General features: G+C 36.9%; 1 protein-coding gene across 1 annotated transcript in view; it reads right to left on the minus strand.

The window, feature by feature from the left end:
* Positions 1–11,376: 11,376 nt before the first annotated feature.
* ATP11B (ATPase phospholipid transporting 11B (putative)) overlaps positions 11,377–18,727 on the minus strand; it is a 140,787-nt gene continuing 133,436 nt past the window's right edge. The window contains exon 29 of the mRNA XM_025377365.1: positions 11,377–14,975. Within this exon, the coding sequence (XP_025233150.1) occupies positions 14,894–14,975 (82 nt within the window). The 3' untranslated portion in view covers positions 11,377–14,893. The remainder of the gene's footprint in view (positions 14,976–18,727) is intronic.

Raw genomic sequence — 18,727 nt, forward strand, 5'->3', positions numbered from 1 at the left:
TACCCATTAGCTGTCATTCCTCATTATGCCCTCCCTTTAGTCCCTGACAGCCACTAAAATACTTTCTGTCTCTATAGATTTGCCTATCTTGGATATTTCACATAAATGGAATCATTCAATATGTGGCCTCTTGTAATTGGCTTCTTTCACTTAGCATGATGTTTTCAAGGTTTATGGGTATTGTAGGACATATCAGTATTTATTCCTTTTTGTGACTGAATAATGTTATTGTATGGATATATGTTTTGTTTATATATTCATCAGTTGATGGACACTTGGGTTTCCTTTTTGTTTTTTGAGACAGAGTTTCTCTCTGTTGCTCAGGCTGGAGTGCAGTGGCACCATCTCTGCTTACTGCAACCTCCACCTCCTGCATTCAAGTGATTCCCCTGCCTCAGCCCCCTGAGTAGCTGGGATTACAGGCGCCCACCACCATGCCAGGCTAATTTTTGTATTTTTAATAGAGACAGGGTTTTACCATGTTGGCTAGTCTGGTCTCAAACTCCTTACCTCAGATGATCCACCCGACTCGGCTTCCCAAAGTGCTGGGATTACAGGAACTACTGCGCCTGGCCAGGTTTGCATTTTTTTTTACTGTTATATTGAGTAATGGTGCTATGCACATTCATGTACAAGTAAGTATTTGCTTGAGTATCTGTTTTCACTTCTTTTAGGTATATGCCTAGGATTGGAAGTGCTGAGTCATATCGTAATTCTGTGTTTAACTTTTAAATGAGGGACGGCCAAACTATTTTCCAAAGCAGTTGTACCAGTTTACATTCCTGCCTATGTAGAGTATGAGGGTTCAAATTTCTCCACATCCTCAGCAACACTTGTTACTGCCTCTTTTTGATTAAAGCAATCTTAGTGGGTATGAAGTGATATCTCATTGTGGATTTGATAAGCATTTCCCAAATGTTGAGCAGCTTTTTTCTTTCCTTTTTTTTTTGAGTCTTGCTCTGTCACCCAGGCCGGAGTACAGTGGTGCGCTCTCAGCTCACTGCAACCTCCGCCTCCCAGGTTCAAGTGATTCTTCTGCCTCAGCCTCCCAAGTAGCTGGGACTACAGGCGCCTACCACCACACCCAGCTAATTTTTTTGTATTTTTAGTAGAGACGGGGTTTCACCCTGTTAGCCAGGATGGTCTCTATCTCCTGACCTCATGATCCACCCACCTCGACCTCCCAAAGTGCTGGGATTACAGGCGTGAGCCACTGCACCCCGCTGAGCATCTTTTCATGTCCTTATTGGACATTTGTATATCTTCTCTGGAGAAATGTCCTATTCAAATCTTTGTCCATTAAATATTTTTTTTTTCTTTTTTGAGATGAAGGTTTGCTCTTGTTGCCCAGGCTGGAGTGCAATGGTGTGATCTTGGCTCACTGCAACCTCCGCCTTCCGGGTTCAAGCAGTTCTCCTGCCTCAGCCTCCCAAGTAGCTGGGATTACAGGCATGCACCACCATGCCCCACTAATTTTTTGTGTTTTTAGTAGAGATGGGGTTTCTCCATGTTGGTCAAGTTGATCTCGAACTCCCAACCTCAGGTTATCCGTCCACCTTGGCCTCCCAAAGTGCTGGGATTACAGGTGTGAGCCACCGCGCCCAGCCTAAATATTTTTTTGACTGTGGTAAAAAGCATAACATTTACCATCTTAACCATTTTTAAGTGTACAGTCAGTAGTGTTGAGTATATTCACATTGTTATACAACAGATATCCAGAACTATTTCATCCTCCAAAACTGAAACTCTATTCCCATTAAACAATTCCTTATTTTTCCCTGCCCCTGACTCCAGGTAACCACAAATCTGTATTATTTTTCTACAAATTTGACTACTTTAGATGCCTCACCTAAGTAGACTCATATAGTACTTGTCTTTTTGTGACTGGCTGACTTCACTTAGCGTAATGTCCTCAAAATTCATTCATGTCGATGCATGTGATAGGATTTCGTTCACTTTTATGATTGAATAATATTCCATTATAGGTATGTACCACATAGTGTGTATTCATTTATCCTTTGATGGACGTTGAGTTGCTTTCATCTCTTGCCTATTACGAATAATGCTTCTATGAACATGAGTGTGCAAATATCACTTTGATACCCTGTTTTTAACTCTTCTGGTATATATCCAGAAGTGGGATTGCTGGATCATATGGTATTTCTGTGTTTCATTTGTTAAGGAACTGCTATACTGTTTTTCATAGTGGCTTCACCATTTTAGTCCTGCCAGTAGTGCGCAAGGGTTTCAATTTCTCCACATCCTTTTGAACACTTGTTATTTTCTGTTTTTGTGTGCTTGTTTTGATGGTAGCCATCCTAATGGGTATGAGGTGATATCTCATTGTAACTTTGATTTTCATTTCTCTGATTATTAGTGATGTTGAGCATTTTTCATATACTTGTTGGCCATTTGCATATCATTTTTGGAGAAATGTCAAGTCCTTTGCCTCTTAAAAAAATTTAGGTTATTTGATATTTTTATTGTTGTTGAGTTGTAGGCATTCTTTACATATTCTGGATATTAACCCCTTATATGTGATTTATAAATACATTTTCCTATTCCATAGATTGCCTTTCAATCTGTTGATTGTGTTCATTGATGCACAAAAGTTTTTGAGTTTGATATAGACCCATTTGTCTATCTTTGCTTTTGTTGCCCGTGCTTATGGTATCATATCCAACAAATTACTGCCAAGTCCAATGTCATAAAGCTTTCCTCTTATGTTTTGTTTTGTTTTCTTTTTTTTTTTTTTGAGAAGAGTGTTGCTCTGTTGCCCAGGCTGGAATGCAGTGGTGTGATCTCAGCTCACTGCAACCTCCACCCTCCAGGTTCAGGCGATTCTCCTGCCTCAGCCTCCCGAGCAGCTGGGATTATAGGCTACAGGTGTATGCCACCACTCCCAGCTAATTTTTGTATTTTTAGTAGAGACAGGGTTTCATCACATTGACCAGGCTGGTCTCGAACTCCTGGCCTCAGATGATCTGCCTGCCTCATCTCTTATGTTTTCTTATAGGAGTTTTATAGTTTTTAGTCTTATTTTTAGGTCTTTGATCCATTTTGAGTTAATTTTTGTATATGGTATAAAGTAAGGAACTAACTTTATCTTTTCTTCTAGATTTTCATTTTTCCTGACACGGATTTGTTGAAAAACCTGTCCTTTCCCTACTCAGTGGTTTTGGCACCCTTGTCAAAGACCATTTGAACAGATACATGAGAGCTTATTTCTGGTCTTTTTTTAGTCCATCGGTCTATATGTTTGTCTTCATGTCACTACCACACTGTTTTGATTAATATAACTTTGTTGTAGTATGTTTTGAAGTCAGAAATTGTGAGTCTTCCACGTTTTGTTTTTTTGAGACAGAGTCTCACTCTGTTGCCCAGGCCAGAGTGCAGTGGTGCGATCTCAGCTCACTGCAACCTCTGTCTCCTGGGTTCAAGTGATTCTCCTGCCTCAGCCTCCTGAGTCGCTGGGATTACAGGTGTGTGCCACCACACCTGGCTAATTTTTTTTGTATTTTTAGTAGAGACAGGGTTTCACCATGTTCCAGGCTGGTCTAGTACTCCTGACCTCAAGTGATCCACCAACCTCGGCCTCCCAAAGTGCTGGGATTACAGGTGTGAGCCACTGTGCCCAACCTGTTCTTTTTTTCTTTTTTTTTTTTAGTTATTTTGGCTATACAGGATCCCTTGATATTCCATATGAATTTTAGGATGGATTTTTCTATTCTTACAATACTATTGGCATTTTCATAGAGATTGCATTGAGTCTATAGATTACTTTGGATAGTATTGACATCTTAACAATATGAAGTCTTCCAGTCTTGAACACAGAGTATCTTTCCATACATTTGTTTTCTTAAATTCCTTTTAGCAATGTCTTTTCGTTGGTTAGGTTTATTCCTAGGGTTTTTGTTGTTGTTTATTGAGGCTATTGTAAATTGCTTTCTTAATTTTCTTTTTGGATTGTTCATTGTTAATGTATACAAATGCAAACAATTTTGGTGTGTGGATTTTGTATCTTGTAACTTTGTTGAACTTAACAGTTCAAACTGTGTGTGTGTGTGGACTATTTAGGGTTTTCTAACATAAGATCATGTCATCTGCGAGTAGAGATAATTTTATTTCTTCCTTTCCAATTTGAATTGGTTTTCTTGCCTAATTCCTCTGATTAGGACTTCAGTACTGTGTTGAATAGAAGTGGTGAAAACTGGTATCCTTGTCTTGTTTCTGATCTTAGAGGAAAAGCTTTCTGTCTTTGACCAATGTGTATGATGTGATGGGTTTGTCATATAGCACCTTTGTTATCTTGATGTACTTTCCGTCTATTCTTAGCTTGTTGAGTGTTTTAATCATGAAAGGGTGTTGAATCGTGTCAAATGTTTTTTTCTGCATCAGTTGAGGTGATCATGTGCCCAGGTGATCAGGTAGGGCCTCACCGAGACATCTGAATAAGTACCTAAAAAAATGAGGTAGTAAGCCATGCATATATCTGGGAAGGCTTTGTAGGCAGAGAAAATAGAAACTGTAAGGGCTCTGAGTTGGCAACAAGCCTGGCGTGTTTAAGGATTATCAAGGAGGCTGTCAGGCTGGGGAGGGGGAGGGGGCAAGGAGAACAAGATACGAGGTCAGAGATAACAGGTAGCAAATTGTCATTCTGTTAATGTGGTATATTTTGATGATTGAGTTTTCTGTATTGAACCATTCTTTCATTCCAGGAATAACTTGGTCATGATGTATAATTTGCTACTATTTTGTTGAGAATGTTTGCACCAATATTCATCAGGGATATTGGCCTGTATTTTTCTTGTCTTATAGCCTCTTTGGCTTTGTTTGGTATTAGAGTATTGCTGTCATCACAGAATGAGTTTGGAAATGTTGCTTTTTCTTCAATTTTTTTGAGAGTTTGAAGATGATTGGTGTTAATTTTTAAATGTTTGGTAGAATTCTCCAGGGAAGTCATCTTGTTCCTGGGCTTTTCTTTGTTGGGAGGTTTTATGCCCATTTTAAATTTTTTTTTTTTTTTTTTTTTTTTTTTGAGACAGTCTGACGCCCATCACCCAGGCAAGAATGCAGTGGCGTGATACGGCTCATTGCAGCCTTGACCTCCTAGACTCAAGCAGTCCTCTTGCCTCATTTTTTCGTAGAGACAGAGTCTCACTATGTTGCCAAGGCTGATCTCAAACTCCTCGGCTCAAGTGATCCTCCCACCTCAGCCTCCCAAATTGCTGGGATTACAGGTGTTAGCCACCATGCCCGGCCTAATTTGGTTATCTTGTATTGTTGACTTGTAAGAGTTCTTTATATATTCTAGATATTAGACCTTTATCAGGTATGTGACTTACAAATATTTTCTACTAGTCTATGGATTGTCTTTTTACTTTCTTAATAGTGTCTTATGGCACAAAAGTTTAATTTTTTTCTTTTCTTTTTTTTTTTTGAGACAGAGTCTTGCTCTGTTGCCCAGGCTGGAGTACAGTGGCGTGATCTCATCCCACTGCAACCTCTGCCTCCCGGGTTCAAGTGATTCTCCTGCCTCAGCCTCCCAAGTAGCTGGGACTACAGGCACGTATCACCACACCCGGCTAATGTTTTTTTTTGTATTTTTAGTAGAGATGGGGTTTCACCGTGTTAGCCAGGATGATCTCAATCTCCTGACCTCATGATCCGCCCACCTTGGCTTCCCAAAGTGCTGGGATTACAGGCGTGAGCCACCATGCCCAGCCACGTTTAATTTTTATTAAGTTCAATTTTATCTATTTTTTTCTCTTGTTGCTTGCACTTCAGGTATCACACCATTGCCTAATCCAATGTCAGAAGATTTTTACTTATGTGTGTAAGAGTTTTATAGTTTCAGATTATCATTTGGTATTTGATTTGTTTAGGTTAATTTCTGTATAATGCCTGAGGTGGGGGTCCAAATTAATTCTTTTACCTGTGGATATCCAGTTGTCCCTGCACAATTTGTTGACAAGACGGTTCTTTCCCCATTGAATGTCTTGGCACCCTTGCTAAAAATCAGTTGCCTATAAATGTATGGATTTTTGGATTCTCAATTTTATTGTCTATGTCCTTCCTTATGTCAGAACCACACAGTCTTGATTACTATAACTTTGTAGTAAAATTTTAGAATCAAGAAGTGTGTCTTCCAACTTTGTTCTTTTTCAAGATTGTTTTGGTTTCTCTCTGAGTCTCTTGCACTCCCATATAAATAATAAGATCTGCATGTCAATTTTTGCAAAAGAAGCCAGCTGGTTTTTGATAGGGTTTGTGTTGAAATTGTAGATCAGTTTTGGAACCACTCATACATTTTGCCTATGTCATGTGTCCATATAATATTCTTGATTTCTAGTGCCATTGCCTTCATTTGAATTCCTTGATGTTTGCAGTGGCCTTTTATATGTTCTCTATGGCTTTTGTCTGCTTCTCTTCCAACCACTTGTTCTCACTCTTGTCAGGATGATTTAGCTAAAAGGCTTAAGATCCTCTGGTAACTCCCCATGCTTTCAGAATTGATTCACTAACTTATTCAAATAAATGTCTCTTAAGTCCTTAATGTGCCAGGCATTATTCTGGGAATACAGCAGTGAACAAAACAATAATAGTTACCCTTATGGAGCTTACATTCTAGTGTTGGGGATGTAATAAACAAAATCAGTCAAGTATACAGTGTGATATGTAGTGCTGCAGAGGGAAAATGAAGCAGGGAAGGGGTAAGGAGATGATGCAATTTTAAAGAGGGTGATCAGGTAGGGCCTCACGGAGACATCTGAATAAGTACCTAAAAAAATGAGGTAGTAGGCCATGCATATATCTGGGAAGGCTTTGTAGGCAGAGAAAATAGAAACTGTAAGGGCTCTGAGTTGGCAACAAGCCTGGCGTGTTTAAGGAATATCAAGGAGGCTGTCAGGCCGTGGCGGGGAAGGGGGTAAGGAGAACAATGAGGTCAGAGATAACAGGTAGCAAATTGTATATGGCCTTGTAGGCTATTATTAGTGCTGTGGCTTTTACAGTGAGGTGGGAAGTCATTGGAGGGGTAACAAGTCCTGACTAGTTTTAATAAAATTACTTTAGCTGATGTGTTGACAAAAATCCTGTTGTGTTGGGGGTAGACTGGAGGTAGGATGAAAGTCGGTAGTTGTGGTAGGCAGCCTCTAAAATGCCCCCAGTGGTCCCTGCCTTCTGGGATTCACACTCTTGTATAATCTCTTCCCCTTGAGTATGGTCTGGACTTAGTGACTTGCTTCTAATGAGTAGAATATGGCAAAGTGATGAGACATCACTTCTGAGATTAGGTTATAAATAGCTTCCATCTTGCATGCCCTCTCTTGCTCACTTGGTTGGAAGCCAGCTGCCATTTTGTAAGCTGCCTTTTTGAGAGGTCCGTGAGGGAAGGAACTGAGAGCAGTCTCTGGCCAACAGCCAGTAAGAAACTGAAAGTCCTTAGTACAGCAACCCATAAAGAACTAAATCATACAAACAATCACATTAATGAGCTTGGCTGCAGGTTTAATCTCAGTTGAGCCTTCAGGTGATAGGTGATACTGCGGCTCTGACAGTTTGACTGCTGCCTTGTGAAAGACCTTGAGGCTTTGCTACCCAGATAATCTGCACCCATATCCTGGATCCACAGAAACCGGAATAAAGTCTATTGTTTTATGATGTGAAATTTTGGGGAATTTTTTTATGCAGCAATACAGAACTAATACGTCAGTTAAAGAGTTAATGCAGTTATCCTGAGATGATGGTGACTCAGACCAGGGTGATAACCAGGTTGACAAAAACTCTAAATATTAATGTATTTGAACTCTGGATATATTTTAAAGGTAGGTCTAACTATTTTCTGAGGAAGTAGATATAAATGGGGGAGGGGGGCGCGGTGGTGGTGGTCATAGTGTAGTAAGAAACATCACAACCAAGTGGGATTTATTTTAGGGATGCAAAGTTGGTTTAACATTCGAAAATCAACCAAGGAAGACTGGGTGTGGTGGCTCATGCCTGTAATCCCAGCACTCTGGGAGGCTGAGGTGGGAGGATTCCTTAAGCTCAGAAGTTGTAGATCAGCCTGGGCAACATAGTGATACTCTTGTCTCTACAAAAAATTTAAAAATTGACTGGGTGTGGTGGTGTGTTCCTGTAATCCTAGCTACTTGGGAGGCTGAAGTGGGAGGACTGCTTGAGGCCAAGAGTTCCAGGCTGCAGTGGAGCCACAAGTGTGCCACTGCACTCCAGCCTAGGCAACAGGGGGTGACTCTGTCTCTTAAACAAAAAACCATAATCAGCCAAGGTAATTCACTGTATTATCAAACTAAAAAAATTAAAACACATCATCTCAGTAAATGGAAAAAAAGCATTTTTCAAAATTCAGCACCTATTCATGGTTTTAACCATGCCTATAAAACACTGTACCAGTGTTATAGCACACTGTACTAGCTAGTGTGCAGGGCAGCAACAAGTAATTACAGGCATAAAGATTGGAAAGAAAAAAATTAACCTTTTAGTTCTCAAATAACGTGACTGTATATGGGAAAATCCAAAGGATTCTATACAAAAGAATCCTTTGAATGTGAATATGAAGTGAATATGGCAAGGTTGTAGGTTAACAAAGTTAAAATTAATTTGTCCAGGATCATATCCTTATTTTTTTTAATTTTTTTTTTGAGAGACAGAGTCTCGCTCTGTCACCCAGGTTGGAGTGCAGTAGTGTGATCTTGGCTCACTGCAATCTTTGCCTCCTGGGTTCAAGTGATTCTTCTGCCTCAGCCTCCCGAGTAGCTGGGATTACAGGCGTGCATCAACATGCCCAGCTAATTTTGTGTTTTTAGTAGAGACGGGGTTTCACCATGTTGGCCAGGCTGGTCTTGATCTCTTGACCTTGTGATCTGCCCACCTCACCCTACCAAAGCACTGGGATTAACAGGTGTGAGCCACCGCGCCCTGCCCCTTATTTCATATTTTATTTCTGTGTTCTAGTAAGGCTAATAGGAAAATAAATTTGAAAATGAGTCCCCTTAACATAGCATAAAAAATCATAAAAAATTAGGACTTTAACAAGAGTATTTGCCAAATATCTACACTAAAGACTACCAGACATTGCTGAGAGAAATTAAAGAAGACCTAAATAAATGGATATACCATGTTCATGGATTGGAGGACTCAAGATGTCTGTTCTTTCCAAATTGATACATAGATTCAGAAAAATACAAATGAAAACCACATCAGGTGTTTTTTTTTTTTTTTTTTTTTTTTTTTTTTTAGAAAAGTCAATTCATTTTAAACAGAGGCACCATACCAATTCAATGGAGAAGGAGAATATTTTAAAGAAATGGGGTTAAACCAGATAACCTTGTCAGGGGTGGGGGGAGTTGCGGGGAAGGACGATCCTCATTCCTTGCCGCCTTGCATCACACTCAAATGAATTTGAGATATCTTTGACCTAAACATAAAAGAAGTTAAGACTAATGCTTTCAGAAGAAAACACGGGAAAATTTCTTCATGACCTTGGGGCTGACAGAGTTTGAAGTCATGAAAAGCACCTAACTATAAAAGGAAAAAAAAAATTGGACTTCATCAAAATAAAACGCATCTGCTCCCCAGAGTGACAAGTAAGAAAATAAATAGGCAAGCCACAAACTGGGGGAAAATGCTAGCAATACATACATAAGACAAAGGACTTATATCCTTACCTTAAAGATTCCTACCATTCAGTAACAAGAAAAGTAGCCTAATGAAAAAATGGCCAGACTTGAACAGACATTTTGAAAAAATCATAAATCACCAGTGAGCATATGAAGAGGATTAAACATCATCATGCAAATAACCACAGTGAGATACTTTATTAGAATGGCTAAAATTAAAAAGACACCACCAAATGTTGGCAACTGGAACTCTCATAGTTGCTGGTGGGAGTGTAAAATAGTACATATAGCCACTGTGGAAAACTTTTTGATAGTTTCTTATAAACCTACCCTGTGACCCTGCAATTCTACTCCTAGTTATTTCACAAAAGAAGTGAAAACATAAGTCCACAAAGAATGTTCATAATAACTTTATTAAACAATAGCCCCGAACTGTAAAAAAACACATGTCCATAAAGAGGAGAAAGGACCAATTGTGGTACATTCATGCAATGAAACACTACTGAGTAGCAGAAAGAAAACCATGGGTCCTGGCACAACATAGATGAGTCTCTCAGACACGCTGAGCAACAACGCTGGACACAAAAGTGACACACTGTGTACTGTCATTTACATAAAATTCAAGATTAGGCAAAACTAATCTATGACAACAGGAATCAGAAAATGGTTGCTAGGACAGGACCAAGAGGGGAATAAATTCACTGCAAAAGGCACAAGGGAACCTTGAGGAATGACTGAAGGATTTTTAACCTGGTTTGGGGTAAGGGTTACATGGGTGTAGAGATTTATCAAAAGTAACTATAATCCTAAAATCTATACATTTTACTGTGTACAAATTATATCTGAATACAAACCATTTTACCTTAAATTAGTATTTAAAAATCTGATTTATCACAGGGTTCTCGGGCTGTTCATAGAGAGGTGTGGTGACTTATCTCCATTTACAATAGCCTTTCCTTTGAGTCAGTTAGCTCTTCAATATAAAACTTGAATTTTTGAATTCACTAATTTTCCAGTGAAATGCTTCCAATTTTTTTGTCCTAAATTTCTTGTTCATTATTCATCATGTTCTACTTGTATATTAGAAGTTAAAGACAGTAGTCGTCCTAAAAATAGTCCAAATACTCCTTTTAAATATAAAAACAGATGCCTAAACTGATTTGTCTAGGATCATATTCTTATTACATCTCAAAAATACATTACATTATATAAATCATGCATTGTCATCCTTTGCAAATACTAACAGCTGGGCAAAGACAACAGCTTAACTTTTTACGCAGATGTAGATTAGACAATTATGTCTGTTCTAACTGGCAACCGAGGAAGCAGTGAAAATAACTGGGTGTCAGGAAACGGGAATATTTTATAGGGAAGTATACATTCTATCATCAGTTATATTTTTTTAAAAAGCACATATTTTCTATGAACCAGGGCATTTCCAAATTCCCAAGTGCTCTTGGCTGGCTTTTCAGGAATGATGCAATTTCTAGTCTAGTTGAGGTATGCTGGTCTTTACAGCTGGCGCATTCTTATCAGAGTCTTTTCCAGGAGTTGTACTGATGATCTATAAAAGCTGGGTAAGAACTACATTTTAAAAAACTGCAGTCAGTGAAAGGCATAAATGATATCCCTGTCCTATAATGAAGGGTAAATACAGTAAAATTTAACTTCAAACAAGTTTGGCAGTGAAGGTTGTGATAAACAGAGAGAGGCTTAAAATGCTTAAATAAAGGAACACTTTTAATTATATAGGAAAATTTTTATTTGATAAATATAACTTCATAAACTTTAAAAAATCACTAAGAGCTGTACAATAATATGCTATATTTACTGACAATGCAGAGAATTTTTAAAGGATTACATTAGACAGCCACAGTGTCTCAGGTCCAAAATTTTAAACTAAAAGTATTGCTACAGTATTTCCAGATACTCATTCCTCATAAAAATCTAACAATTACCATTATTACAAATGTATTAGTTATGATCTATTTTTCATAGGAACAACATTCAAGTTATTTCACATAAAACAGCACTTTAATAATGTTTTACTTATATGAAAATAGGTAACTCCTAGAAATAGAATGTAAGTGGGGACCAAAATCAATAAAACATGTTTGACAGAACTCTTTGGTGTGCTATTTGTATTAATACCTGCCCAATATCATACCCCAAACCGATCTTTACAGGAAGAACACCAACATGGAAGATTCTCCCTTTTCCTACAGCGATTTTCAGAGTAGCATATTTTAAAAACTTTTGGCTCTTAACTGTCAATTTTCTAGTGGCCTTGACTCCTGCTTCTCAGGAGTCTCCAGCTCTCAGGTAAGTTCAATCTCACAATCTTCTGCAGTAGAAACGGCCTCAGTCCTGGCACTAACCGTAGGGCAGAATGCAAGTGTTCCCTAAGGCTGATTTGCCTCTGTGTAGTCTCCCGTTCAGGACACTGCCTGGGCGGGGCTCAGCTCTGGAAGCCTTTGTATATCATGAGCTTTAGATCCAAGAAAGAGGACGGTTAGAAAATTCAGACCATAGATTCTCCCCTTTTCTCAACTCAACAGCAGGTCTTTGTAGCTGGAGTTCTCCCTGGCCCATACTTTGCTCCGCCCAGGGTGAGCCTATGCCTGCTAAAGCTGAGGCAGGGTGCTGAGTCACTTAAAGCCTTAGCTGAGGGGCAATTTTGGAAACTGACTTGGTGCTTGCCACTATCTTCAGGCTTACAGCCCTCAGACGAGGCAAAGGAAGGCAAAAGGAGGCAAATCGATTTGAGACCACTGATTAACTAGCAATAACATATTCAGCATTTTGCTCGGCTTTTGGCAGATAAGGGTTAATTATCAACATCATACTTTCCAAAGAATTTTAAAGAAATACGCAAAGGGGACACTTTCCTTGTGATTACTGGTTACGTAGTAAGAGTTTTACAAGATGAATATAGCACTAGAAAACTACTGAAAGCTTGTAGACTGCATTGTTACTTTCTTAAATAGAAAACTCTTCTTAAAATCAAGATAAGTTTGCTTTAAAAACGGAGTGGATTTGGGGTAACAGTTCAGGATGAGCACACTAGTGGATGCCATTTACTTTTTTTTTTAAAAAAATAAAGTTCTCCTTAACTAACTTCAAATGGTGAGTACAGAAAATTACATCAATCACACTTTAAGCACCATTCTAGGCGAGCTGACCTCCTGTCTTGCTGCAGTTGGTCGTAGGCTACTTTATGACTTTGAAGTCTTTGTCTAGTGTCAGTACTCAGTTTATTTGATGGCAAATAAACACTGTCATGTAAATGTAATGCAGGCCTATTGAATGTCATTTTGTTATATGTACGTTTTATAAGAGACTTTATAAGCAAATTTCCATATCCTCCACTAAAGTACTCTACTGAGTATATCTGCAGTATTCCTTTTCTGGAACATGAATTAGTGAATGCAGACACTGTACAGTGTATTATTCTTTTAAAGTATTTCCAGAATAACAGATCTTTCCTAAATCCAACTATGGAATATCTTAAGTTAAAGAAGGACTGTTTTTGAAAATTAATATTTAGCTTAATAACTTAATATCTTTACATCACTGGAACAGACAAATGTTATATTAGCAAGAAAATAGTTTACAAGCAAACAAAGATAAAGTCTTAATTTTTGTCTCAACCATTCTTTTCCCTGCCAGCCCAATTCTAGAAGCCTTATATTCATGAAATGGCAAGGAAGCTTAGGGTTGCACAATAAATCTCCATAAAAGAATGACATTTTCAAGGGAAAACTTGGTAAAACCGCATTTAACCATTTTCTTAATATGTATACAATCATTATTTGCTTAGAGCTGGGTAATAAATAATTCTTAAGCTAATAATCACTTCTAAATCTTAAGACAACATTTCAACAAAACAAAAACAAATGACAATACAGAACTACTTGATAAATTCAGGATGGATGTTAGGTTTTGAAGTGCAATGAGTTAATTAAGGTAACATCTATCCGACTAATCATTCTTAGCATTGTAATTTATTGCTAATGTTACCTGATACAAGTTTAGCATTTTAAACTTTAACAATTTACATTCCATAGCCACACCTGAAAATATGCCTTGCACTGGGACACTGGCAGAACCCACTGTATTGTGGTAGTGTGCTATAACTTAGATAACATAACCTGAAAATAAGATTATTAACTGAAACCCTTTATTCTAAAATCTAGCTTACAAGGGGAAGAGCAATTGTAAGTTGGCCGCAGAAAGAGGCTCTTCTCTTTTTATTGATTTAATTACCCATACTATTCTGATTTGTATAATTAAACATATTTGCAATATTTAAATACTGTCCAAACTTTTTATTGATATAGTTAAACTTTACAACAATGCCATGAAATACTACACACAGAGCCTTCGGGTAAAGAGGAAAAAAAGCAAATTTAAATGTGTTAACCAGATTACAGCATGCAAAAGATCCAATGATAAAGACATTAAATTAATAATATGTTAACGGTATCTAATCTACCCACTATAGGGTCTTCATACTCTGTCACAAAAATATTAGTAAGCATCAATTTGAAGTTCGGTGAACAGACCTGATTCCTGATTTGTATATTTGATACACCCTTGCATTTATATGGCTAACTTTACAGGCTGTGTTACAGTACAGTTAGAGGAATTGGTATCCATACTGCAGTGAATAATGGTTGGAAATGATTCTCCTAATTTGCTCTGTGAACTCAGAATGCACTAATGAATTAACAACACAGGTCACTGAGGGACCAAAATTCCTCAGTATTCACATTAACTTTTCCCATGAAAAGTTTCAATATAACTCTAATAAAAAAATAGAGTTCTCAAGGCAAACTTTCAGCATAATTTACAGAAGCAGATTTAAATAGAAGAGTCAATAATCAAGCTAATACTAAAAAATACACGTTACTAAGATTTATCTCTTTTTTCTACATTTATATTAAAATATAATGGCCTCAGCAACAGACTGAAATGCCATTAGGAGTCCCATAAGCACAAGGGACAAACCAGACAAAGAGATGAAAAATGTCTCTTTATTCTCCAATTTTAACATGTTCAGATTCAAATTAAGGGTGTTAGGAGGGGCTTGTATTAATGCTTTCTGTTTGTCTGCCATCGTAACTCGGAGTGGGTGTGAACTGTTACAAAGATTTCGGAAATTAATTTCAGAGCTAGTGTGGCCATTAACAGGGTGATCACACTGAATTTTAGGAAAGGAGGTGAAATGGCTCCCACAAAGTACTACAGCCCCTTTAACAAGTAGATGAGTCCATTGTGGAGAGAGTCAAGATGCTCCTGTCGTTGGTATAGAAAGGATCCGATGCACTCCATGATCTAAAGTAACAATAAGAGAAAAGTTTGGCTCACCAGGACCTATGTTTTAATTGAGAAAAAAATTTACTCTAAAACTTAGGACCCAAATGCAATCACTGATTGATTCAATTAAATGCTAAAGAGAGGTTCTTCATACTAGTATTGAATGCCCAAACTTTCTATTTATATTATATAAAAACTTGGGAAAAATAATGCTCTAGTCATCATATAAAAATATTAGCCAAAATTCAAACATTCATTAGCATTAAAACAGTTTCTATATGTAGTAAAGCATGGGATGCTTTTTAAAGTCTTAACAATTCAATAAGAAGTATGTTATTAAGAGTTATGCACATTCAGTTTTACTGAAAAGTTCAGTTTACAAAAACAAACCCAAATCCCACTTACCAAAGGCTTTGGAATGAAACAGTAGTATGTTCCTATTATTGATCATTTCATTTCAGCTATAAATCCTATTCTAAAGACTTCAGCATAATTAGCTTGAATGTAGTGAATGATGTATTCAAAAGACATCAAAGACACCTGTAGGTCACTAGTGTTTTCACTTAACTAAGAACAAACAATCCTCTACTGGTCTGGAAAAGTTAACTGGTGTCTGAATGATAAGGCCCTAAAGCAATTCATTACATAATACTTTATGTGCAGCTGTAAACTTAAATTAGCTTGAGTTAATTTAAGCTAAAATAACTCAAGACCAAAAGTAGCCTGCCATGCTTAAAATAGACTAACCTAGTTCAAGGACAATGTTAGGACTGCCAAGTGAAAGGTTGCTTTTCTTACGAGACTAAACACATTTAACAATAAATACATTTTATGTAACTTTTTCCAGGGTTCCCACCTTCCCTAAACAGAGACGTTACAGGAAGAGACGAGCATTAAAAATGGCCCCAATTCACCTTTGTCAAATATTTTCTTTTTCCCAGAGATGCTAAGTTTGTATGTAGCTCAACTTTAATTCGACTAGTTTCTAGAAAAGCTGGAACAGTATCTACTTTAGGTTAGGGAAGGACTAGTTCACTACTGTCTGCCTAGCATCTAGAACTGTGTCTGACATATATTAGGCACCCAGTGTTTGTAGAATAAATGAATAAAACGAGAAGATGAAAATTTTTTCTTTAACAGTAAATATTTACAGGGGAAAGTATGCTTTTAACTATAACTTTTAACTATAACAGCTATCAATATCCCAGTTATCTGGAGTCAGATGTCCAATTCCAAACTGCCATACTTTTTATTAGTTTTTCTTCTTTCCACATTGCTTACACCCAAGAATCTTATTAGGTAATGTCTCCTTTTTAATTTTTTTTTTCAAAGCACACATTGTGCATTCATATGTTAAATATAATTTTTGACAGAACATTAAACACTTGAACTATGTATTACTATTTAGAATATAGTTTTGATTAGGATAAAGTAACTTAACTATTAGTAATAATAGGAACAGAAAATCGTTTATTGCTAAAATCCAGCTCTTTAGGGTGCAACATGGCATATCCTTTATATAGCACCATGATGCTCCCTTTGAAACTAAGCTTGCAATATGGGATACTTCACTGACAACACCAATTAATAAAATGTAAGTCAATTTTTGTGCCTGCACGGTAAAAATGTAATCACCAAAGAAATCTGTCATATAAAAAATACTGGTGGCATTTCTCAAGTGATGCCCATTACTCTTTGAGTTTAATATGTTAATGGAACACACAGCCAAGGGCTTCCACATCTCGTAATGGCAGTCTCAGCCTTGCCTACCTCCTAGACGTGAAATAGAAATGTAGAATAGATGCTGCTCTAAAGTCACAATGGAAATGCCCAACACATTTCACAAATACAATTATATGTAAAAAACAAAACCAGAACTCTACGTATCAAAATGACTTTGAAAGTTTAAATATAATCTTAATGCATCTATGGCAATTTTCACATAGCCCTTGAAAAGCACCAGGTAGCTTGGTGTTATTATATGACTTTATCCCCTAGAAAAGAATGAACAGGTCTGAAAAGACTTTCTAGATTATTCACATGAGAAAAAAGCTAAGAAAATAATAGTAACCAACAATATAACCTGTGATGTTGGAGAAAACTGGAAGGGCATTTATAGTCTGTCAAATATGATATTAATTACTAAGTTGAACATTTTATTAGGAGAATAAAAAAATTCAGAAAAAAGAATGTGGCACAATTTTAAGTGAAAAGAAGTATAGATGATAATAGCTACATGTCAAAGTAAATTCAATAACTCCTGGGGCAGGTTCCAAAGAGGTAATGCCGCATCAAAATGGCTATGTAAAGAATAAAGGGGGTATATTACCTACATAATTGATATCAAGAAAATGGATATATATATATAGAGAGAGAGCAGAAAAAATTTGGGGCTCATTTAAAATTAATTCTAGTTTAAAAAAAATCATTAACAAAAACATATATTGTCATTAAAGAGAAATTTTCATTGAAACAGAAGTTGAAAAAATTCTGTAGAGGTTCTATTGTATCTTGGTCTAACTCCTATCTTCATTCTGTGCAATGAAGCTGTGTTATTAGGTAAAATAATATTATAAATCAAGCTCTTTTAGAACTTCCTTTGGGAAACTTGCTGGCCTAGGTACATGACAGAGCCACATTTTATAATACAATTATGTGAATCATAACAAAGTCCCAGAGTTTAAGTGCTCATCCTTCTACATGAAATGAAATTACTACAAAATGATATCACAGCATTATGGAAATATTTCAGATCACATGTTATAATCAAGTCAGAATAAATGGGGATTGAAACCACAGACATATGTTAACATAAGAATGCTATTTATAAACTCAATTGTAACATAAAGGCATGGCTAAGCTAAAGCTAAAGTGAGGAACTAATAAGTTCACCAGTAAAAGTTACCTGAATTTTATAATAGATGAATGATATCATACTCATTTTTTTTTAAAACATAAAGCTAACCAAAGAATAAAAATCCTTTTTCCAGTAGATAGGAGTAGTGCCTTCTTCACTCTTTATAACCTGTTCCTGGGGTAATTTCCAACCTTTTCCAAGCCCTGGCACATGTAGAAACTGCTAATATTCATGTAGCACATTTGGGACAATGGGAACCAACATCTCTCCCTGCCCATTTGTACCCTCCATGCATACCGTGTACTGCTGCACTGATTTTGAGAATATGGTATCATTCACCTAAAGAACACCAAGGGTGGAAAAAGCGCTTTCTACCCCCTAACATCCTCTAAATAGTGATATAACTCTTGGGGACATGTATGAATAAATAAATTCATTGCACGTTTCAATGAATTTTAAATGGTATTTACCAAAAGGTGGTTTTTGTTGTTGTTGTTGTTATGGTGCACAACAGCAGGCATGGTGATAAACCTCAATCAAGAAATAGATTTAGAAGGGGACAAAAATGCTAAGATTCTTTTACTCCATAATTTAAAGAGCCTGTTCTAACTCATACACTTTTAATTAGACAATAAATACCAAGCAAAAGAAACTTTAAAAATCATGACTCATTTCAAAACTTCATTACAGACATAAGAAGATGTAGGGGAGCAGAAATACAGCCTTTTGTGTTTATAAATACCTCAAAGCCTCAAATAAGCAACTGGAAAATATACATACAGAGTAAGAAAAGGAAAGCCTTTGACTTCACTGTTATGTTGAGATTATTTTGTAAAGACAAAAAGCAAAAAAAATTTAAAAAATAATGAAAAGGAAATAGTATATGTATAATTTAAAAAAGAAAGTTATACAA

The sequence above is a fragment of the Theropithecus gelada genome, chromosome 2 (assembly GCF_003255815.1).
Source record: "Theropithecus gelada isolate Dixy chromosome 2, Tgel_1.0, whole genome shotgun sequence".
Classification (NCBI taxonomy): Eukaryota; Metazoa; Chordata; class Mammalia; order Primates; family Cercopithecidae; genus Theropithecus; species Theropithecus gelada.